Source organism: Crinia signifera, chromosome 19 (assembly GCF_055691185.1).
Source record: "Crinia signifera chromosome 19, ASM5569118v1, whole genome shotgun sequence".
NCBI classification, from domain to species: Eukaryota; Metazoa; Chordata; class Amphibia; order Anura; family Myobatrachidae; genus Crinia; species Crinia signifera.
Genome location: NC_139226.1, coordinates 66,898,507 through 66,920,709, shown reverse-complemented (window position 1 = coordinate 66,920,709; position 22,203 = coordinate 66,898,507). Strand labels below are relative to the sequence as shown.

The 22,203-nt window shown below is 41.7% G+C and overlaps 2 protein-coding genes across 4 annotated transcripts in view; one reads left to right on the top strand and one right to left on the bottom strand.

Annotated features, from left to right (window-relative positions):
• CBL (Cbl proto-oncogene) overlaps positions 1 to 22,203 on the bottom strand; it is a 94,394-nt gene that overhangs the window by 22,391 nt on the left and 49,800 nt on the right. For 2 of the 3 annotated variants that reach the window (XM_083162724.1, XM_083162722.1), the window contains exons 4-12: positions 21,638 to 21,794; positions 15,796 to 15,917; positions 13,902 to 14,039; positions 13,725 to 13,812; positions 7,587 to 7,718; positions 7,293 to 7,493; positions 6,947 to 7,078; positions 6,485 to 6,847; positions 5,376 to 5,470 (exon numbers count right to left, since the gene is read on the bottom strand). In XM_083162724.1, coding sequence (XP_083018850.1) covers positions 5,376 to 5,470; positions 6,485 to 6,847; positions 6,947 to 7,078; positions 7,293 to 7,493; positions 7,587 to 7,718; positions 13,725 to 13,812; positions 13,902 to 14,039; positions 15,796 to 15,917; positions 21,638 to 21,794 — 1,428 coding nt within the window. The remainder of the gene's footprint in view (positions 1 to 5,375; positions 5,471 to 6,484; positions 6,848 to 6,946; positions 7,079 to 7,292; positions 7,494 to 7,586; positions 7,719 to 13,724; positions 13,813 to 13,901; positions 14,040 to 15,795; positions 15,918 to 21,637; positions 21,795 to 22,203) is intronic. The other variant, XM_083162725.1, reaches the window with a different exon arrangement.
• LOC146042637 (uncharacterized) lies at positions 763 to 3,007 on the top strand. The gene is made up of 2 exons (XM_083162726.1): positions 763 to 1,519; positions 2,372 to 3,007. The coding sequence occupies exons 1-2, from the start codon at positions 1,103 to 1,105 to the stop codon at positions 2,942 to 2,944; spliced, it is 990 nt and encodes a 329-aa protein (XP_083018852.1). The 5' UTR covers positions 763 to 1,102; the 3' UTR covers positions 2,945 to 3,007.

Genomic DNA, 22,203 nt, shown 5'->3' with positions numbered 1-22,203 from the left:
ACCGACCGTCAATCGTATGCAGATCGTGAGTGTTTTTTGCCGCCTCCGTCGTCCGTCCGTCGGTGCGTCCGTCGTTTGATCCAGCCTATTTGAGTGGCATTTCCTAAACACTCCCCCGGCGCCATGTTTTTCCACATAGCAAACAGCGCTGGCGCAGCAGTTGGACTCTCCTTCTTGTCTCATCTCCCAGAACAACAACCTGGTATGTTTGCACTCCCAATGCTCTTCTATGCATGCCCACTGATGCCACCAATGTATATAGTGTGTATAAAGCACTGGTTTGGCAACCGTGCACCCGACCATGTCACTGTTTTTTTTGGGTGGGCCCCATGTGTGTGTGTATACATATAACCAATGTCCACCATTGCAGTATTCCAAGCACTCCTCTCTGCTAGGCCCCATTCACCTGTGTGTGTGTGTGTTTGTGTATATATAGATATATATACATAAACCATTGTCCACCATTGCAGTATTCCATGCACTCCTCTCTGCTAGGCCCCATTCACCTGTGTGTGTGTGTGTTTGTGTATATATAGATATATATACATAAACCATTGTCCACCATTGCAGTATTCCATGCACTCCTCTCTGCTAGGCCCCATTCACCTGTGTGTGTGTGTGTTTGTGTATATATAGTAATATATATACATAAACCATTGTCCACCATTGCAGTATTCCATGCACTCCTCTCTGCTAGGCCCCATTCACCTGTGTGTGTGTGTGTTTGTGTATATATAGATATATATACACATAAACCATTGTCCACCATTGCAGTATTCCATGCACTCCTCTCTGCTAGGCCCCATTCACCTGTGTGTGTGTGTGTTTGTGTATATATAGATATATATATATACATAAACCATTGTCCACCATTGCAGTATTCCATGCACTCCTCTCTGCTAGGCCCCATTCACCTGTGTGTGTGAATAGCAATCTGCACAATAAAATGTATAGTGGTTTTCATAAAAGTTTATTAACATTTTAAATACTTAAAACATAAGAACTAGGTAAACTGGTAACTATAACTATAAAAATTTAAATATGAAACAAAACATGGGTATAACTATAACAACTAAAATGGTTTTATCTTTTTACAGTCCCAATGTCCAACGCAAAGGAACAAGAGTTTCTTGAAGGGTTTATTGAAAAATATCGTTCACACGAATGCCTGTGGCGAACAAAATCCAAGGAGTATTCAAACAAAATGAAAAGAAACCAAGCCTTGGAGGACTTGGCACGCTACAGTCTTCCATTTCACCCAGAGGCCAATGTTGAATGGGTGAGGAAACGCATCCAGAATCTGCGCACGGTGTTCTTAAAGGAACACAAGAAGGTGGAGGCTGCAAAGAAGTCTGGTGCTGGAGTCGACGAGATGTATCAAACATCGCTCTGGTACTATGACCGGTTGACATTCACCCTCAGCCAGGAGTCGATGAGGACAGGAGTAGTCCTTATGGTAGAACATGAAAACCAAGAAGTCACGGCGCAGGAGGAGGAGGAGAATTCGCAGTCTGCATCGGTGAGTCTATTTTTTTGGCTATCTAATTGATTCCTCCTGCCAATCCACAGCGCCCTCCCCATTAAAGTAGGCCATGTACTGTTCCCTCACCTGTTTGGCTCGTGCACTCCCTGTGTAGTGTTGTGTTGGGGTTTGCAAGGAGGATATCTGCACTACCTCCTCTGGCAGTTCTTGGTCTTCTTGGAGTGCTGTGCCTGTAGCCCTTTGCTGTGTGGCTTTTCTGCGGAGCAAATTGTGCAGGACACAGCACGCCGTGACAACCCAGTCAATTTTGTCCACCCTCAGGTTAATGGCAGTGTGGAAAATGCGAAACCGGCTTGCCAGGATGCCAAAAGCATTTTCCACAACACGCCGTGCCCTGGATAGCCTGTAGTTAAAGATCCTTTTGTCATGGTTCAACCCCCTTTGCGCATATGGCTTCATGACATGCTCGTGCAGGCCAAAAGCCTCGTCAGCCACAAAAACAAAGTTAAGCCCCTGTTTAGTTTCCTGGACAGACGGCAAGTGAAGGGTGTTCGCTATGAGCCTTTCGTAGAACTTTGTGTCCTTGAAAGTGCCACCATCCGATGCACGGCCATTCCTTCCTACATCCAGGAAGATAAACTCATAGTTCGCATTAACAACAGCCATTAGTACAATGCTAAAATAGCCCTTGTAATTAAAATAGTAGGAACCACTATTGATAGGCTGGGCTATGCGGACATGTTTGCCATCAATGGCTCCACCGCAATTTGGGAAGTTCCATCGCTGTTCAAACTCCTCTGCGATGACTTTCCATTCATTCACGCTGGTAGGGAACTGAAATTAGAAGTAAATAGAATTGATTAGTAAACATGTTCAATTTTTTTACAGCTTGGTGACTACCCACCTGCAACCCCAGACCTATCTGTCCTATCTGAGAATGCATGCACATCGAACGAAGTTCCTACTCCGGCACGCACTCCGCCACCCACCCTGGAACCCACTCCACCACTCCCCCGTGCCAAAAAAATGCGTGGCAAAGGAAAAAAAGGAGAAGCAGCGGCACATGAAGAATTTATGATGCGGGCACATCAAGTCCTGCAAAGAAACCCGGACAAACATGACAACTACTTCACTTATGTGGCAGAGTGTGTTCGCAACATGGCTCCTAACCAGCAACTTACTTTTGAAAAGTTATGCATGGAGTTGGTGTATAATGGCAGTTTAGGGTATCTCAACAGTGGCACTAAAATAGTTGGCATTGGTAGTGCACCAGACACACCACTGTCATTAGAATCACCAGTGCCTACTCCGCCTGCCACCGTAGCAGGCCAGTCGAGCACAATTCCAACACATACCCAGTCAACACCTACACAGCCTTCTCAACCCCCCCAGTACCGTCAATTCTACAGTTCTTTACTGATAGAAGATCCAGAGTGTCCTGTTTTTGAGGATCTGTCTTAAAAAATAGGCTACTTTATCATTTACCATCGACATGGTCTCAGCTGCAGGTATGTGATGGCCACTGCTCACATGGCGTATGGCGCACATCAATGGGGCCGGGACCATTGCATCTGCGCCATGCGCCATGTTGGCCGCAGCCTTTACATATCTGCAGCAGACATCCTCTGCCACACAAGGGCCACAGTGTGTATTTTTGTTTATTTATATGCTGCTACCTGTACCTGCATTACCAGAGGGAGAACAGGATTCTCCTCAATCTGGATAGCAAACTCCATTTATTGCCCTTTTTTCTTTGCCAATAGTATGGGGTACTGTGCGGCAGACATGGTCTCAGCTGCAGGTATGTGATGGCCACTGCTCACATGGCGTATGGCGCACATCAATGGGGCCGGGACCATTGCATCTGCGCCATGCGCCATGTGGGCCGCAGCCTTTACATATCTGCAGCAGACATCCTCTGCCGCACAGTACCTTATCCCTACTGTTGTAAGGGCATGTTCCAGAAGTTACCAGAGTGTGTTTTTTTTGTTTATTTATATGCTGCTACCTGTACCTGCATTACCAGAGGGAGAACAGGATTCTCCTCAATCTGGATAGCAAACTCCATTTATTGCCCTTTTTTCTTTGCCAATAGTATGGGGTACTGTGCGGCAGACATGGTCTCAGCTGCAGGTATGTGATGGCCACTGCTCACATGGCGTATGGCGCACATCAATGGGGCCGGGACCATTGCATCTGCGCCATGCGCCATGTGGGCCGCAGCCTTTACATATCTGCAGCAGACATCCTCTGCCGCACAGTACCTTATCCCTACTGTTGTAAGGGCATGTTCCAGAAGTTACCAGAGTGTGTTTTTTTTGTTTATTTATATGCTGCTACCTGTACCTGCATTACCAGAGGGAGAACAGGATTCTCCTCAATCTGGATAGCAAACTCCATTTATTGCCCTTTTTTCTTTGCCAATAGTATGGGGTACTGTGCGGCAGACATGGTCTCAGCTGCAGGTATGTGATGGCCACTGCTCACATGGCGTATGGCGCACATCAATGGGGCCGGGACCATTGCATCTGCGCCATGCGCCATGTGGGCCGCAGCCTTTACTTATCTGCGGCAGACATCCTCTGCCACACAGTAGCCCGTACTTATTGGGAAAGTTTAAACTGGGTCATACATACTTAAATCTTTATATATAGTGTGTGTTTTTGTACAATATCTTTTATATATGGTATTATAATATATTTGTGTTGACACAATCTATTTACTATTTTACATGTTTTAACCATGAAAGGCCTAAAAAACCTGTTTCTGTCCTAGGCCTAAATTATAAATAAAAATATTTTGTTTGCACAATAAAGTGTACAGTGTATATTTCATCCTTACCTTGCAATACTGGTACTGCAGCACCTTCACAATGGCTTTGCAGGTCTCCGGGATGATGAGGCCCAAAGCTTGCGGGGAGATGAGGGATCCAAACTTTAGGTCAGCAAGAGACCGTCCTGTCGCCAGAAACCTCAGGGTCACCACCAGCCGTTCCTCAGCAGGGATAGCCATGCGATACTTGGTATCCTGCTTCTCGATGTGGGGAGTCACCAGACGCAGCAATTCCTGGAATGTGGCATCATCCATCCTCAAGAAGTTACGAAAATCGTCTGGGTTATTCTCCCTGATGTCCCTGAGCAGTGGCATGTGCGAACGAGTCTGACGCTGAAGTAGCCACTGCTTTGTCCAGCATGATCTTTCTCTCCTGCGCTGGGCTCTCTGACGCCTGAGCTTCAAAACTGCATAATAGAGCAGGTACTGTTGCTGGTGACTACCCATCACTGCATTCTCCATAGTGCAGGGTTAAAAGACACTTTGTAATGGCAGGCAAAACAAAGTAATGTGTAAATAGCTATGTCCAGCAGGTATAAACCAAGCCTCACTAGTAACAAAGCAGAAATACACTGGTTTAAAATGGCTGCTGCTATTCCTATCCCCCTCTGCTAGTCCTCCCCCTCTGCTAGTCCAGCCCCTTCATTACAATTTCAAAGGCCCATCTGACGACGGTCGCATGTGTTCTTGCAAAAAAAACAAAAACCAGCGATCCGACCGTCTTAACGACCATCGCGGGCACATCGGGATCGGATCTAGATCGTTCCGCAAAAAAACCCACAATTTTTGCTAATCGTTTGCTGGGGACTGCCTGGGAGCTCCCGGGAAGTCCAAGGGAAATCGTTCCATGGTCGTCTATCGGTCGTGAACGACGGTGGTCGTCCTGGTGTGTACCCTACATAAAACTCACGAGTGTTGTTGGGAGGGCAGGGAATGATAACTAACTGGAGCTGAAACAAGAACACTATCTACCACCACAACATTATACAAGTGTGTTTACACTACTCTTTTTAATCATTTGTGTGAACATTTGCTGGAGCAGAACTACATGAAAACATACCTGGAGGCCAAAGAGTAGATTGCATTTGCAGAAGAGGAGAGCTTCACTTTTGGATCATCCACATCAAGCCCTGACAACATCTCCACACTTACACTCTGTGAAAAGCATATAAAATATAGTGAAAAAACAAATCTATACAAATATGTGACATACCCTATCCAGGGAGAATTCCCATACTGGGTCATATACAAAAGGCAGATTGAAAAGTAGTGAGACTGCCTCTGTTTTTTTGTCCCATAGGTAGATGTGGCAACAATTTGTTTGTGAATCTCATACATCAAGGTGGTGTTGAACTGCCATAGTCATCTTTATTTGGTCATAATTAATACACAATTAGCAATCACCACAATGTGAGGAAATCCAGTATCCTCTCCAACATTTGACCCTTGTTCTTCATAATTCAACTTATTGTCCCATCTGCTGTTCTGTGAGATTGCTGGGTACCCACCTGGCTAATATAATGCATTGTCAATTATCAGTTCCTTTGTCATATTATGCTGAACCCGTTTGATTGGGATGCAAAGCAAAGTCGAAAGTTTGCATAAAGTTTCCTTCTGCGGCTTTGACAATATTGATGTATGGTCTCTTTGAATGTAGTCACTTGCATATTACCCTCTTTGAAGTGCTTTGAACACCAATATACTGCATCATGGCTAACCGTTGCTCAACTATTTTGCTTGCTGCAACATTGCATGAAGTTCAGCTTTTTTTTTTTTGAACACAAAATACAATTACACATCTCTAATGTAATCTCATAGAACCACTGTTGTGCAAAAATCTCCCACAAACTGTGACCAAACCAAGATTACAGAAGTCCAACCAAAGGTTCAGACAACTCAATGTATTAGCTTCACAATAACCAGCATACAGTGGTGTTGCCATGTCTACCTAAATTACTGAAAAACTGAGGAAGTCGCAATACTTTTCAATCACCCTTGTATATCACACAACATTATCACTAGATGGTTTAGGACCATTATATTAGCAGAATCATCCTGAGGTGACACACGGCTTACATAGGCATGCGGTTTTAATGTGTGTCATTATACAAAAAATAAGAAAATAAGATTCATGAATTGTGTCCTGTTCTATAGAAAAGCATTACTTACTGTGCCTGTGCTGTCCAAGCTCTGTGTGCTAGCATGGCGGTCCCTTTTGTCATCTACAAGTGAAGGCAATGTGAAGGGCAAAGAGTGTCTGTTAGGAAGCTCCATTCCTCCTGCCCATGGTTCACTAGGAGTAAGATTGGGTGTTGGAGCTTTGGGTACTGATCGCACATGCCAAGGTTCTGCAGGATGGGTTGAGGAAAATAGGAGTGGCTTTTCCGAAGGGGTGGAAGGAAGAGGTCTCCTCTGTGGTCTGTTGTCACTCACCATTGAGTGTGGTCTGTCTGGTGGTGGTGGAGGCGGAAGGTCTCGAAGTGTTGGGGGGACAGGCAATGGTTTATCCTTGTGATGTAAACTGCTAGACGCCTTGATAATCACATACAACAAGAAAATAGACTGCAGGTCAGTCACATCCATTTTTCATTAAATTTTAAAGTAAGAGCATAACCATTAAAAAAATCTTACTTTGCAGCTGGCTGATGGACTACAAGCTCCTGCGGGATTTGGGACTCTTTGCTGCAGCAAATCTAAACGAGGCGGGACAGGTGGTAGGGCAGTTTGTGGAGCAACAGATAATGGTGATGGGGGTCTCTCAACCTACGGACAAATTAAAATTGTAGAAGACAAAACTGTTAAAGTATAAACTGAAAAATTACCAGTAGAATTCCTGGACGAGAAAATCCAATTAATAAACAGCCTTCTTGCGATTCCCAATTTACAAAATGTGCAAGTCAGTCCAAGATCAAAAATGTAAAAAATTTTACATTAAAAAGGTCACAAATAAATATTGGACATCTTGTCTGAGACAAACCTTGGCACCAGCTAACATAAAGAGACAATCATTTCCACTATCGTCATCATCATCATCATAACAAGGGGAAGGTACTCCGTCAAGACAGTGACGCAACATTTCTGCCATAGCACCACCTCTAGGGTCAAAAGGATCCACTACAATTGGTTCAGTTCCTTTGATTTCACAGCGGCAGAATGGACAGCCCTGTCCCTCAGACTCCTAAGGGAGAAAAAAATAATAATGAATATATTAAAAAGAATAGCTCTGGTATTCTCAATGGAAATATTTTAAATAAAAACGCTAAATGCTGACCTGCCAGGAAGTGAGGCAAGATGTGCACATTAGATGTCCACAAGGTTCAATCTTAACATCTTTATCATTTTCAGCACATATCTTGCAGAGCTGGAAGGTGGAGCCCATTTCACAATACAGCTCATACTGCTCCTGTGGGAGTAAGAGAAAGAAAATGTGTCACCACTTTTTTTTGTTAGCACTTTTAGTGTTTGTGCTGCAAGTGTTAACCCAATTGATATCCAAATGCAAGGAAAAAGAAAAGATAAATGTTATTACCAGAGGTGGTTTAAAATGTTTTAAAAATGCATAGGCTCCCTGGCAGCCACAAAGGCTACCGTACAACTTTATTTTTATTCCACTAGGGGGCACATGGAGAGATGCTGGAACAAATCTATAGATTGTACGTTTGTAACCATTTTAACTGTCTGCAACTACCGAGTTTGTTTTACTCCGATTTTCAATTGTAAAGCACAACAGAAATTGCTGCACTGTATAAGAAACTTGTAAATAATGCTGTGTACACACTGTGAGATATGATATTAGATTTTGACTATATAGTCAAAATCGCATGCAATTCTTTTTTACCTTGCGATCCCGATGCGCGGTCCTGGGACAGCACAAATCAAAACCCAGATAGACAGGGCAGCAATGACTATATAGTGCAAATCTAATGCAGATTGTATGAATTGTATGTAAATAGTACAGAGTTAGCAAAGATTGCATAGCACGCGAGTCTTAAGTCGAATAGCAAGGGAATCTCACCGTGTGTACACACTATTAAACCTGTTAATAAAACATCCTAAAGCTGTGCCTTCAAAAAGGAGGGGACGTTCCTGGACTACACCCTGAGTCACAAATGTATCAACAGGCATAAAACCTAAAAAAAAAAAAAAAAAGAAGATTCAGCAGAGGTCCCATGTGGCCACCTTCCAAAAGGTGTTCTGCAGAGGTCGGAAGGCTAGCTGTCCAAGATACCCCAGTTTAAGGAGCTTTCACCATCGAAGGATGTGGGGCCTGGTCGAAATGTCACTCTCTGAAGATGCTCAACGGGAGCATATCAGGTCAACAATCGCTTGGTCAACAGTCACTAGGTTGGCAGCTAATGGATGAATGTGATAAGTTCGACACTTAAAAATAGTCAACATTGACAGTTCAACAGCAAGGCACCATGACTGCAGCATAGTAAGCCATGCGAGGGGATGCGGTACACTCAAAGTGTCCATGTTGACAGACACAAAAAAAAAAAAAAAAACATGAAAAACTGTAACCTTTTTCCTGTGTCATCCATGCTTATATTGACCTTCTGTCAATATCAACCTAGTGTATGTTACCCATTCTTGGGTATTGACCTAATCACAGTTCACCATTAGTGGTCAACTTAGTGAATGCTGACCTATACAATGCATTGCATCTAGGCGCATTTACCGGCTCTCACTGTCGGGTATACCAAATAAGCAGTGTTCCGTTGTTGCCTATAGTCTATTAAACTCATATTACACACATTCTGCTAACCCGGTTTTGCTCAAAAACCATTTATTTAGGAGATACAGTATGAACTGTGTTTTTACAAACTCATTTTTATGGAATTAAAAAAAAATTATACTTTTTTTGGTACGATATTCAGTAGGTATGTACACCTTTTTTAGTTGCCCAAAAAATTGGAATTACATAAAATGGACATTACAGTGCAGTAATTTCTCTATACATATGTACTTACTCGTTTTAAGCAGTGAGGTTGATTTGCTGCTAATATTTATACCAGCTGCTGTAAATACAAAACGCTAGAGAAAGATTGAATCTCTTTATTACTGTCGCTTAATGGTAATTGCCCTCACCATCACCAATCTACATCATCATACCAAACTAGACCTTGAAAGACCTTCACTAGTTGAAACTTCAAATTAACTGTTAAGACGCCTACCAGGAAACCTAGTGATTGTGTCGAGACACTCATGTCGATGTCCAGGAATCTGAATCGGCTTTATTGGTCAGGTATACTTGCGTATACTAGGAATTTGTTTTCGGTTTACTGGAGTCCCCATGAATGGACCAGCAGCTGAAATACCTCTGAAAGCAGAGCCAACTCTCCAGAATGCACATCCTGTTGCCTGCTGCCTCGGTGTCATCATTGACTCCTCCCTCTCTTTCACCCCCCACATTCATGCTCTCTCACAGTCTTGCCGCTTTCACCTACGCAACATCTCACGCATCAGACCATTCCTCTCCACTGACGCGACCAAATTTCTCATTCACTCTCTTGTCATCTCCCGCCTTGACTACTGCAACATCCTTCTCTCTGGGCTACCTCTCACCCGCCTCGCACCTCTCCAATCCATTATTAACGCTGCTGCTAGGCTCATCTTCCTCTGCCGCCGCTCTACCTCCGCCTCCCCCCTCTGTCTATCTCTTCACTGGCTCCCCATTCCTTTCCGAGTTCTCTTTAAACTTCTCACCACCACCTACAAGGTTCTCTCCTCCTCCACCGCTCCTTACCTCTCTTCACTGATCTCTATCCACACTCCCTCCCGTCCTCTTCGCTCCATCGCTGACCGCCGACTGACCTCTCACCTAATCTCCTCCCACTCCCGTGTCCAAGACTTCTCTCACACTGCCCCCCTGCACTGGAACAACCTCCCGCCACCCATCAGGCTTTCTGATCCCTTACCTCCTTCAAGCGCTCCCTCAAAACCCACTTTTTTCGACTAGCCTATCCCTCCTCCTAACCTCTTTTGATCCTCATATCCTGCCTCCGTTCCCCTCCATTCCTACTTATCCTGTTGTTTTTCGTTCGTCCACCCACCTATTTTTAGTATGTTAACTCTTATGAGTAGGGTCCTCCTTCCTCACGTACTCACCCTACCTCTTTACCTCACCTGTCCTCCTGTCCTGTTCTTCCCTTCCTCAACTTCATCTTCAGTCTCCTCGACAATTTTGACACCTACTTCTGAACTGATGCTGATTTTATTTCTACCAGCTATACCCCTATTTATACTGTATTTTTCAACACACCCTGTACGTTACCTTGTCATTTGTTTGCTATGTACGGCGCTGCGGACACTTTGCGGCGCCTTATAAATAAACGTACTACTACTACTTAGGAAGTCTGCTTCCCAATTGATGACCCCCAGATTTAACAACATTGACAGTTCAGGTAGCTGACGTTCTGTCCAAGTGAAGATGTGTTTTGATTCTAGCATGGCCTGTTGACTGAGTGCCACCCTGCCAGTTTATGTAGGCAACTGCATTTGTATTTGACTGTATTTTGACAGGACAATCATGTAGGAGAGGCTGGGCTGAGTGAAGAGCCATTGATATTGTTGTGAGCTCCAAGATATTGACTGGAAGCTTTCTCTCCTGCAATGTCCCTGGAACGTGTGATGTTGGGAAACCACAGCCCAGCTTTGAAGGCTGGCATTCATAGTTAGCAGTATCCAATCTTGAATCCAAAAACAGCAACCCTGGTTTAGGTTGGATCAGATGAGTCACCATGCCAAGGAGCACCGAACTTCCCAGGAGATAATAATGGTCTGTGCAAATGGGACCTGCTATAGCTGCCTAGTACCTTCAACTGAAGAGGTCATGATTAAACTGTGCTTACTCCATCATATTGAAGGAGTCCTCAATGGAATCAAGGATCCTCATTCAAGCATGAATGGAAACCCTGTGGTGACGAGGAAACTATGTATTTTGGATTGTTGGGTTAGAATCTTCGTCTTGTAGAAGGAAGATCACTGTTGCCGAGAATTGAGCAGATGTTCTGCAATGACCAGCAATATTTTAGTAAAATACCAGAGACGCAATTGATAAGCTGAATGATAAAACCTAAAAATGAACTGTTGGTGGCTGGCATGAATGGGGATATGCATTCTAAATGTCAAGAGATGCCATAAAGTCCATAGATTCCATAGCCAGAACAATGTAGAAAAGGACTCCATGCAGAACCTGGTAATACTCAGAAACCTTTTCAATGTTTTGAGATTAAAGATGGGATAGTAGGAGCCGTCCGGTTTCTTTACCGGAAACATGTTTGAATAAACCCCATTGTACCCTCTAAGAAGGGGAGACTGCGATTACATTGGAGGTCAGTTTCTGCTTTCCAGAGATCCTCCAAAAATCCAGTAGAAAAGGACTGTTTCCAGGTCAGGACATATCCCTGTGAGACATCTCTGATCCAGGCATCCAACGTAGTTTCTATCCATAAGGGGACAAACGGTATAAGGCGGTCCCCCAGTGGAGGCCGCCCTGTCATGGTTGTCAGTCTGCTTTGGAGATGGGTGCCTGTTAGCCCATGAGTGCGTAGCATGGTACTTTGCACCATTGCAGGGGGCCTGGTATAGAGAGGATGCCTGATGCTTTGCTCTACCTGGTGGGCCAAAGGATCAAAAAGTAGATTTGGTTCTGGATGGAGCTGCCAAAGTTAGGAATGCTGCCACTGTGTCTATGGCTCTTTTCCATCGGTACTAGCCCTTTGAATATTCAGCACATGAGCGAGCAATTCCCTCCTACTTCTACAAAAAGAAAGTTCCTGCACTCATTTTTCTGTCCAGATCCAAATGGCCTTAGTAACCCACAGTAACACAGGGCTGAGTGAGCAACAGTTTCTGAGTGAGAATAGGCCATTTTAAGGACATTTTAAACTTCCTATCAGTAGGGTCCTTAAGGGAAGATGTATCTGAGATCAGGACTGAAGACCTAGTCACATGTACGTACACTGTAGAGGATTCCCACTTAGCATGATCCTTAGGAGGCAGCAGGTAAAAAGATACCATACAGATTTGAAAACATTAGTAGGCTGAGACCATGCTACTTCCAAAATGTCTGCTAAAAGAGTAGAGGAAGGAAACCGGATGGACTTCTTTTGGTGTTTAAATAACGGAGCTTTGTCCCTAGGTGATGGGTCAGCACCCTCAATTTGTAGCACATATATGGACTGCCATAAGAAACGTCTCAACCTCAGCAATAAATATAGAATTGTCAGTTACAGAGGAAAACTCTAAAAGGTGTCCATACACGGTACAATTATTATATACAGTTTGGACTAGATCGCATCGCCCAGGTTTTGGAAAGCAATGAGATGCAATGAGATGATATCTAGTACAAAAAGTATGTGCAGCACATACTTTTTGTGCTGTGCGATGAGCTGTGTGACGGGAGCACCTTAAGTTTGAGTTAACTGTGTTCTGAAATGGACTCTGGGTCAGATTCTCCCTCAGATATTGGGGTAGAACTTTCCCTAGCAGAAAGTCTGTGTCTGTATGTTCTATACCTGTCTAGGTGCTGTTGCACCAAAGCGGTCATTTGTAATAACATCTGTATAGACTGTGCGGGGGCTGACAGGCGATCAGCAAGCTGGGTGATTACCTGCGTCAATACCCAAACCGGATCCAGAGAGGCTGTCTCAGCTGAAGGGGTCTCAAGAGTCGGAGCTGTGAAGCAACCCACATAGACCGCCATTATCAGGGTCCTATAGGGAGATTATATTGCCACAGACTGCGCAAGTAGGAGGTACTGGAGGAGTGGCCTTATTAGCTTTGCCCATGGAAGACATGTAAAGAACGCACAATACATTCTTCACACATTTAAGTAGAACACAGGCTTCAAACTGCAGGGAACATCGCTGCAACTCCCTATAAAGTAAGCCAATCTTACCTTCCAGCATCCCAGTTGTGACTGCGGGCTCCGGAAGGTGTGCATTCCCCTGAGACCAGCAAAGGCAGTCACTGGACCAGTCGCCAGTGCTCCCGCCGCCGGGGCGGAGTAACAATATGGTCATAGAATGGATGCCTTATAGTTAAGTTTAGTAAAAAAAAAAAAAAAATCTGTAATCTGAAATAAGATCTCCCACCTGAAAAGTGGCCAGCTCCTGCCACCAAAGGAAAAAAACGGTGGGCTTTAGCTAAGGGTCGGGAATAGAGGACTGCTGGGAATAATCTGTAACTCTTTGGTTCCTGGAGTCGATATGCCTATACTCAGTTTATAGAAAAAGAAATGGCCCATTTTCCCACCTGCACTACAGTGATGACTGACAACGTATTCAGGAGATGCATGTAAAATTATATGGGTGCAGGAGTCTGTTTACCACACACACACACACACACACACAGAAGCCATTATAGTTACAGGAATGGTTATTAAATAAATCATACTTTGGTGTACCTGAGTAACTTTGATGTGGTCCTGAGGGGTGGGTTCACATAGACCTGTCAGATCTGGGTTTTGGTTGCGGCCATCAGGAAAAAGATAGCTGCAAACAACAAAATATGATTAGCATTAACCTTAGTTTGTAAGGATGAAAAATAATTCTGAAAATTAAGTGATTCATGGTGCCCTTACAATCCTTCCCGAAAGCCATCAATCAGAGCCTGGAACAGTGGTTTGTTGTGTGGAATGGTCTGCAAAATATTCCCATCCCCTGTAACATATCCGATTGCCCACTGACCAAGTCTTGTGCAGCTCAGACGGAAAATGTAACTACAAGAGAAAGGTACACCGGAAAATGATCAGTTGCAGACAACATTCTTTAGACATTATGAATTGGGATTGTATTCTATTGAAAAGGCAAGTATATTGACTAATAAGGTTTAAACAGAATTTTCTCCCTAAAACTACAGAGGAGAGTACAATAAATGCATTTAAAATAAAAATTGATAAATTCGTGGACATTAATGAAATTATATAGTTTTGACTTAGTCAATTGAGTCTAACCTATTTATCTAGTCCGGTTGTATCCCAACCCTGGTCCTCAAGTACCCCCAACAGAGCACGTTTTGCAGGTCTCCACAAAGAATCAGTGAAATAATTAACTCCACCTGTGGATCTTTTTAAAATGTGCCTGAATAATCTGTGCACCTGCCGGGTGACCTGAAAAACGTGTACTGTTGGGGGTACTTGAGGACCAGGGTTGGGAACCACTGATCTAGTCTAACATATTTCTTCAGCCTAAATTACTACAGATGGAGCGTCTCTCAACCAGCGCTGGGAATCGCCAGATTCCCTTAGCTGGCGGAGAAGCAATGTATTTTACGGGGACGCAGGCGCGTCTCACATGCACACGCGTCCGTCAACACGGAGCACTTTCCCTGCCCATCTCTGCTTCAGGGAGACATGCAGGTTAGCGGGGAGCTGGGGGCATTGGGTGAGCTGCCTCAGTGCTCCGTTCGAACTGGACACGCGAGCGTCTCCTGCGCCCCCTTCCGGCTCTGGCGATTCGATTGCCAGGAGCAGTTCTGATGAGAGCTGCTCCTTCTATGTATTAGTACAGAATGGTTCTCCTCTGGACCCCAAGATGCAAATTTACTAAAACGGGATGTTGTTATTGCCAACCAATCAGATTATATTATTTTCTAGACAAGAAGGTGCTAAATAAGTAGGTTTCTGAATGGTTGCTATGGACAACATCCCATAATAAATAAATATTCCATCTTAGTAAATAATCCCCCAAGAAACTATATTGCAATTAGGGATTACCAACATCACTGGCAAAATTGCACCCTACAATGCTGTGCTAAGGGCAGTCTGCAGTTTATGCACTAAAAAAGATGGGGAATGTGGACCCCTCCAAACACTGGAAATATATTTAATGCCATAAGGGTATGGGAAGTAATTTTGGTGCTTATGGGCACAGTGTGGGGAAGCACATGCTAGACACTATGTAGGCATATTTTTTTGTTTCTCTTATATTACAAATAATGTCCTAAACTTAAAAAATAAAAAAAAAAATTCAATCATAAGTTTATTAGTGGTGGTGGTCCTTGGTCATCTTCCAGATCATAATTTGGACTAAAATAGTAACATGATTAATATTTATATTTTTAATGTAGAATTCCATTTAAAAAAGTATCCATATGCTACAGGCCTAGAACAGTAATTCCTTAACTTTTTTTTTAATTCATAGTACCTTAGAAAAATTTTCATGGTACCCCATGGCCAAAACTTTCTTATTGAGAAATTCAAGTTAATTGTGTATACAGTTATATAGGTTTATATAGTCATCCTTGGGTTCAGTTAAGTGATGAGGGACAGGAGTTGCTTTTGTTTGCCTACAGATATATGATTGGAAGCCAAAAGCACTAGTATTGCTGATTACATTGAAATAAATAATTTGAACTGGTCCTAGACCACCCCTGCAAGTGCCACACAGTTTAGGAGCCACTGGCCTAGAAGAAATTTTATTAGCCCTCAAACTGCTTTTTCTGCCTCCTCTTAATGGAAGAGTAAATGTACTCACCTTCCAGGCTTGTGGATGAACTTCTGAAGGCGAGCTTTAACTTCATCATAAGTCAGGAAGGCCATGTAACCAGGATGAGTCACAGCCAGACTATTCCAGTTCCTGAGGAGGGAAGACCATGGCTGTTGGAAAGAAAAAAAAAAACATGACTCACTTAAAATAACAGCCATACAATATCCTCCATAATATTAGACGGTTCTATTTAAAATGTTAATAATTTTTTATATATATATATATATATATATATATATATATATATATATATATATATATATATATATATATATATATATATATATATATATATATATATATATATATCTCTAGGATAGACACCTGCGCCTTCAGTGTATACAGAATATATACAATATGTATATCCTTAAATAGTGAAGTGATATGCGTACCGTATGATACGCTTTGAAATGCTTATAACAGTATCTTTAAGGATCCCACCTTTTCCTCTGATCTCCTTTTATCCACAGCTTGCCTTCTCAATTGTAGTATATGGATCCAAGGAAAAGGATAAAGGTAGTAATCACAGTGCTTTGTGCAATCTAGTGATTTTTGGTGATATACTGCCACCATGTGGTAAAACGAATGTGGCACACCCAGTATTAAATGAAAAAAAAAAAAAACATATGCACACACACGTATGTATGTATGTATGTATGTATGTATGTATGTATGTATGTATGTATGTCTATCTATCTATCTATCTATCTGGGGATGTATTTATATATATGTGTGAAATAACCCTTTCACTGCGCTGAAATGGTAGGCCGCACCTCTACAAGTCCCCCCTGTTAGTGGGGGAAGGAGAACGGAAAATGCAACAAAGATATAGAGTGCGCCTTTGTGTGTGTCAACACCACCACCATAAAGCAGGTGTATATTTAACACTTTTTCGTAATTTAAACAATTTATTAAAAATAGATAAAACAATTTTTCAGCAATATTTCATTCTTATGTAGTCATATTTTCATCATTCCAATGACCCAACGCGTTTCGTCGCTAGGACTTCATCAGGGGTACAACAAAAATGACTCAATAGAAATAAGCTTTCAGCTTAAAAAAAGGAGACTGGTTCTTCCTTAGATCTTGAACCGATTTAGGTAATTTAAAAAATCTGCAGCGATGTTGAATGGGGCAAAATGAGGTGATGTATGGAGAGGTAAATTCATCTGTCCTCTCTCCTTCAGTTCACTGAAAGAGAGGACAGATGAATTTACCTCTCCATACATGGTTTAAGCCCTTCGTCAGAGGGCTTAAACCATTGCTTTATTTCATCATATTCATACGCTGCCAACACTCTGGTTAACGTTTCGACCCGAATTAGGGCCTTTATCAAGACTTGTTTTGACAGCCATCATAAATACATCGAACAAGTACACACCTATATAAAAGACATAAATACATATATACAGATATGATTAGAAAGAGTGTATGATTTCCTGGGTGAGAATCAGTGCTCATTCACAATTTAGTACTATTCTATCCAGATATTATTCATTACCTATGCCAAATAGCTTTAAAAATTATTCATTACATATGTCAAGTAGTTTTAAACATTAAACATATATCAAACTACCCACCACTTTAACAAGAGTTATATTATCCATTATCCTAATATTTTACAGTGCATGCCAAGTGCCCAGCAGGTTAGACAACATACCTTGCGGTGTGGAGAGAGTAGCAACACGATCTGTTGCACGTGCCAATGCCGTGTGCAACTGTCCAGAAAACCTACCCACTATTTATTGTGTGTTTGGGCGCCAAAAACGTCATTTGAGACGCATATCAGCGTCTGTCTGAACCGCATATGCTCCAGTTACTTCCGGGCATGTGACCGCAACAAGCGTGTCACATGACCCGCTACTATAGTAGTGCATTGTCACATCTCTATCGCGTCATTCAGGGTGCCTGGAACGCACCGGAGACGCAAATTCTCATAGTGAAGCCGGAAGCAGGCTATTAATTATGCTCCAGCGCCATCTAGGGGCTGTTTAAAATAGTTGCATGTAATCCAACCAACAGGTTTTATTCTTTACATTGTACCTGCTTAGGCGCCATCTAGAGGGCATTCTAATAGCTACAAATACACTTGAGAATTTTATTACTATCACTGCCACCTATTACCTCAGATAACATAAGCATACACATCAAGAACACAATAATTTCATAAGAAAGCTGATAAAGAATTGCTTTCATTCAGGCCTTTCGGCGCTACAGTGTCTAATTTTGCAATCCACCGAGCTTCTCTTTGTAAGAGAGCCTTTTTGCGGTTACCTCCTCTCTCAGAGGGGGGTTCCCAATCAATAATCATATTTCAATGACGATATTTGGTGGCCCTCCTTCACAAAATGGACTGCTACAGGTTTATCAGATGTCCCAGTACTGTATGCTAGTCTGATAGAAGACCTGTGTTGTGTCATTCTTTCGCGAAAAGTCCTAATGGTCTTCCCTACATAAAGGTAGCCACAAGGGCATTTCAAAAAGTATATTACATAGTCCATAAGACAAGTTAGGCGATGACGTAATGTAATTTTCTCAACGGTCTGTGGATGATTGAATGTCCGTCCAGTTATTAAAGATCGACATGTTGTACATCCCAGACATTTGTAACACCCAATTTGTTGGGACAGCCATGTTGGTTTTGTTTTCACAGAGGAGATAGGCATATTTGGTCTCAACAGGTAATCTTTGAGGTTGCGACCTCGTCTCACACTCAAAAGAGGTGTTTTTTTCTCCATGTTGGTGAACGCAGGATCAGAAGAGAAGAGATGCCAATTCCTTTTAATACCACGTCGGACACGTTTTAAACCTGTATTGCACTCAGTGCCCAATACCATGGATGGTGCTTTTCTCTTCTGTATGCCATCCTTGTTCTGGTCCTGGTGTTTTCGTCTGGCTTTGTTAAGGCAATTTTCAATATCTTGTCGCCTCTACCCACGTTACCGAAATCTATGGCAACACTCCTGGAGTTGCTCCTCAGCTTTCCCAAGGCTTGAGTTGTTACGGAGTATCCTTAGAAATTGAGATATGGGCAATTTGGTCTTTAGTGAATCCGGGTGATGGCTTGTAGCCCACAGCATCGTATTTTGGTCTGTGGGTTTCCGGTATAGGGCATAACCCAACTTATCCCCCTCCTTAAATAGCGTCACGTCTAAGAAGTTTATGGACGTAGTACTAATTTCCGACGTGAACCTGATTGGATGATCCAAGCTATTAAGACAGTTTACCATTTGATGGAAAGAATTTTCGGTGTCCGTCCATATCAGGATCACGTCGTCAATAAATCTTTTGTAATACAGTATCTGGGTACCATATCTAGACAAGGTGTACTCATCCTCATAGCTCTGCATAAAGATGTTTGAATAGGCCGGAGCCAAATTTGACCCCATAGCGGTACCCGATAGCTGGATGGAATAGTACTAAATTGTAAATGAGCACTGATTCTCACCCAGGAAATGATACACTCTTTCTAATCAGATCTGTATATATGTATTTATGTCTTTATATAGGTGTGTACTTGTGTAGCAGGACTGATGAAAATATAAAATATATACATTATATTTCATTAGTCTGATTTAAGTGATCTCAGGTTGTTTTGTACTACCTTCAGTCAAACAAGCCTCAGTACACATACCTATGCTGACACAGTAGTTAATCATTCTACGTCAGGTAGTATACTGACAATTCAATTCTATGTCAGAAAGGGTTGTAATATAACTTGGTAGGAATATACTATAAATGTATATGTTATTGCTTTGGTATACATTGTAATCTTTAGAAGTATAGTGGGTGTTTGTCATATGAATATAAATGGTGGTAGGACAAGAAGGGAATATGTATATATATGTATATTCACTTAAGCTGATTTAGACTATTTTAGTTTCTAATATATGTTTTTAGTCAATAGACAAAGGTCACTACTAGTCAAGTGTTTTTCAACACTGTCTTAATCCTGGGAAAATACATTCATGGTTGAGGTATATGTATTATAATGTTACAGTCTGAACTTTGCACCGATGAAACAGCGTGCTCAGGAGTTCTGTGGACTATATTGCCCGGGACTCTGTCAGTGTAAAAATACCTCATTCTTGGATGAAACACTGACTGCAGAAGTGTCAGGAAGAATTGAAACCAACTCAGCCTCTTGTCGCAGAGGGCGGGGCTCCTGAGTTTGCTGATGTGTATGCTGTATTGGAAATTCTGCTGATAATAACCGCTGATAAGTATACTTTTTAATAAATTCATATTTTAATGATTTGTTGAAATACTTTTCTGGGAATCCACCCATCTGGGTCTCTGTAAATTTAAACCCAATGGTAACATTTTGTTCGATGTATTTATGATGGCTGACAAAACAAGTCTTGATAAAGGCCCTAATTCGGGTCGAAACTTGACCAGAGTGTTGGCAGCGTATGGATATGATGAAATAAAGCAATGATTTAAAAACTTCAGTCTGGCGAGTGACCTTACCTGTACGCACGTATATACTAAATATACTCCACATGGAGGACTATTTTGAGTTTGCACCCCAGCATTAATGAACTTTTCAAGTGAGTGTCGTCCCACCCCATGGAGATATATATATATATCCTGATGACGCAGTGAATAAAGCCACGAAACGTTGAAGTACAAAATTGGTTGTGTTCTTTATTTTTTGGAGTGCCTCCATCTACAGAGATATAGACATATATAAAACACAACAAAAATTATGTATTGCAAATAAAATAAGTTTGACATCCAAGCTAAAACTTGAGCTGTATTTGCTGTATGATGTATTCAAATTGAGATCACACTTCTTAACTGTGTAAACTTGAAATTTGTGTATATTACCATTCCATTTTGGTGAGATGAGATTAGCTGGTTAATTAGGAACAAAAGCAAATCGTCCAATGTGCTTGGTACAGTTCTTATTGGAGTGGTGAAGTCTCAGGAAATATCAGCCGGAAGATGGTGATGAGTTGGGTTGGAAGTGTAAATGAACGCTCATTGAACCAGCTAAGTTGGAATGGTCTTCTCAAGGAGTCCTGAGCTCTTGAAATTATAGAGTATACAAAGGGATCTGTGGGAGGCACGTTTGTGAACGTGGGATGCTAACATCCTTAACATTCATCTTCAGACCCCATCAGCCACTATACCATTATATATTGTTGCCCTGTTGTGTGGTAATGACAATAAAGTGAATCTCATCTCACCAGTATGGAATGGTAATATACACAAATTTAAAGTTTACACAGTTGGAGTGTGTGATCTAAATTTGAATACCATCATACAGCAAATACAGCTCAAGTTTTAGCTTGATGTCAAATGTATTTTATTTGCAATACATAAAAATAAAATAAAAATTATATATATATATATATATATATATATATATATATATATATATATATATATATATATATATATATATATATATATATATATATATATATATATATATATATATATATATATCCAGATGGGTAGCACTCACAGTATTCACCTTAGGTAATGGGGTGCCCTCCTAGGTTACCCCAGCAAGGGGTCCGAAATACAGTCCCTGGATGGAGGCACTCACAAAATAAAGAACACAACCAGTTTTTTGGTTGTGTTCTTTATTTCGGGAGTGCCTCCATCCAGAGACTGTATGTATGTATGTATGTATGTATATAAAAATTCTAAATTGAACCGTCTCGTAATAATTAAGCGCTGGCACAATCCTTTTTATTTTTTCTACAATATTATATAGTTTATACCGTTTCTATTTAATATCCTCCATAATATCAAACTTTATCTGTATAAGCTCAGACGCATCAAGTATCTGAGAATCCCTAATTATAATTTACTTTACCTGAAAAAGCCGAGTGAAAATGTCAAACTCAAAAACAGAGATGTAATCATTGCAGGTGAGATCAATAGTGGATTTTAGAGCCATGGCTTCTAGTCCAGAGGAAATAGGGTGGACATCGTGCAGGGCATGACGGAAGCTCTTCCAAGGGACAATAGTTCTTTGGGGGGAGAAAAAAATGTATCAATAAAAAAAGGATTGTTTTTTACAAAGTAAACAGTACCTTGGTCAAAACTGCAGCTATTAACGTCTTTGAAAAAGAATACACAATATTCCAGAATCAGAATTATTTTGTTTACCATAAAGTCCACTTCTCTAATTTCATAGGGGACACATAAAGACCACTTGGGTATAGACGGCGTGTGTGTGGCACCCGGATTTCTTTTTTCCAAAAGAGTTGGCCTGGTTTATTGTGTGAGAGAACTCAATAAACCATCTGACTTTGGTTTAAATAAACGAAACCAAGAAGAAACCGAAACAAAAAAAAATAAAGACTAGGTGACCAAACATCCCAAAACAAACAGCAAAAATAATGGTACTTGTTTCCTAGCACGGCCACAATCGCGGGC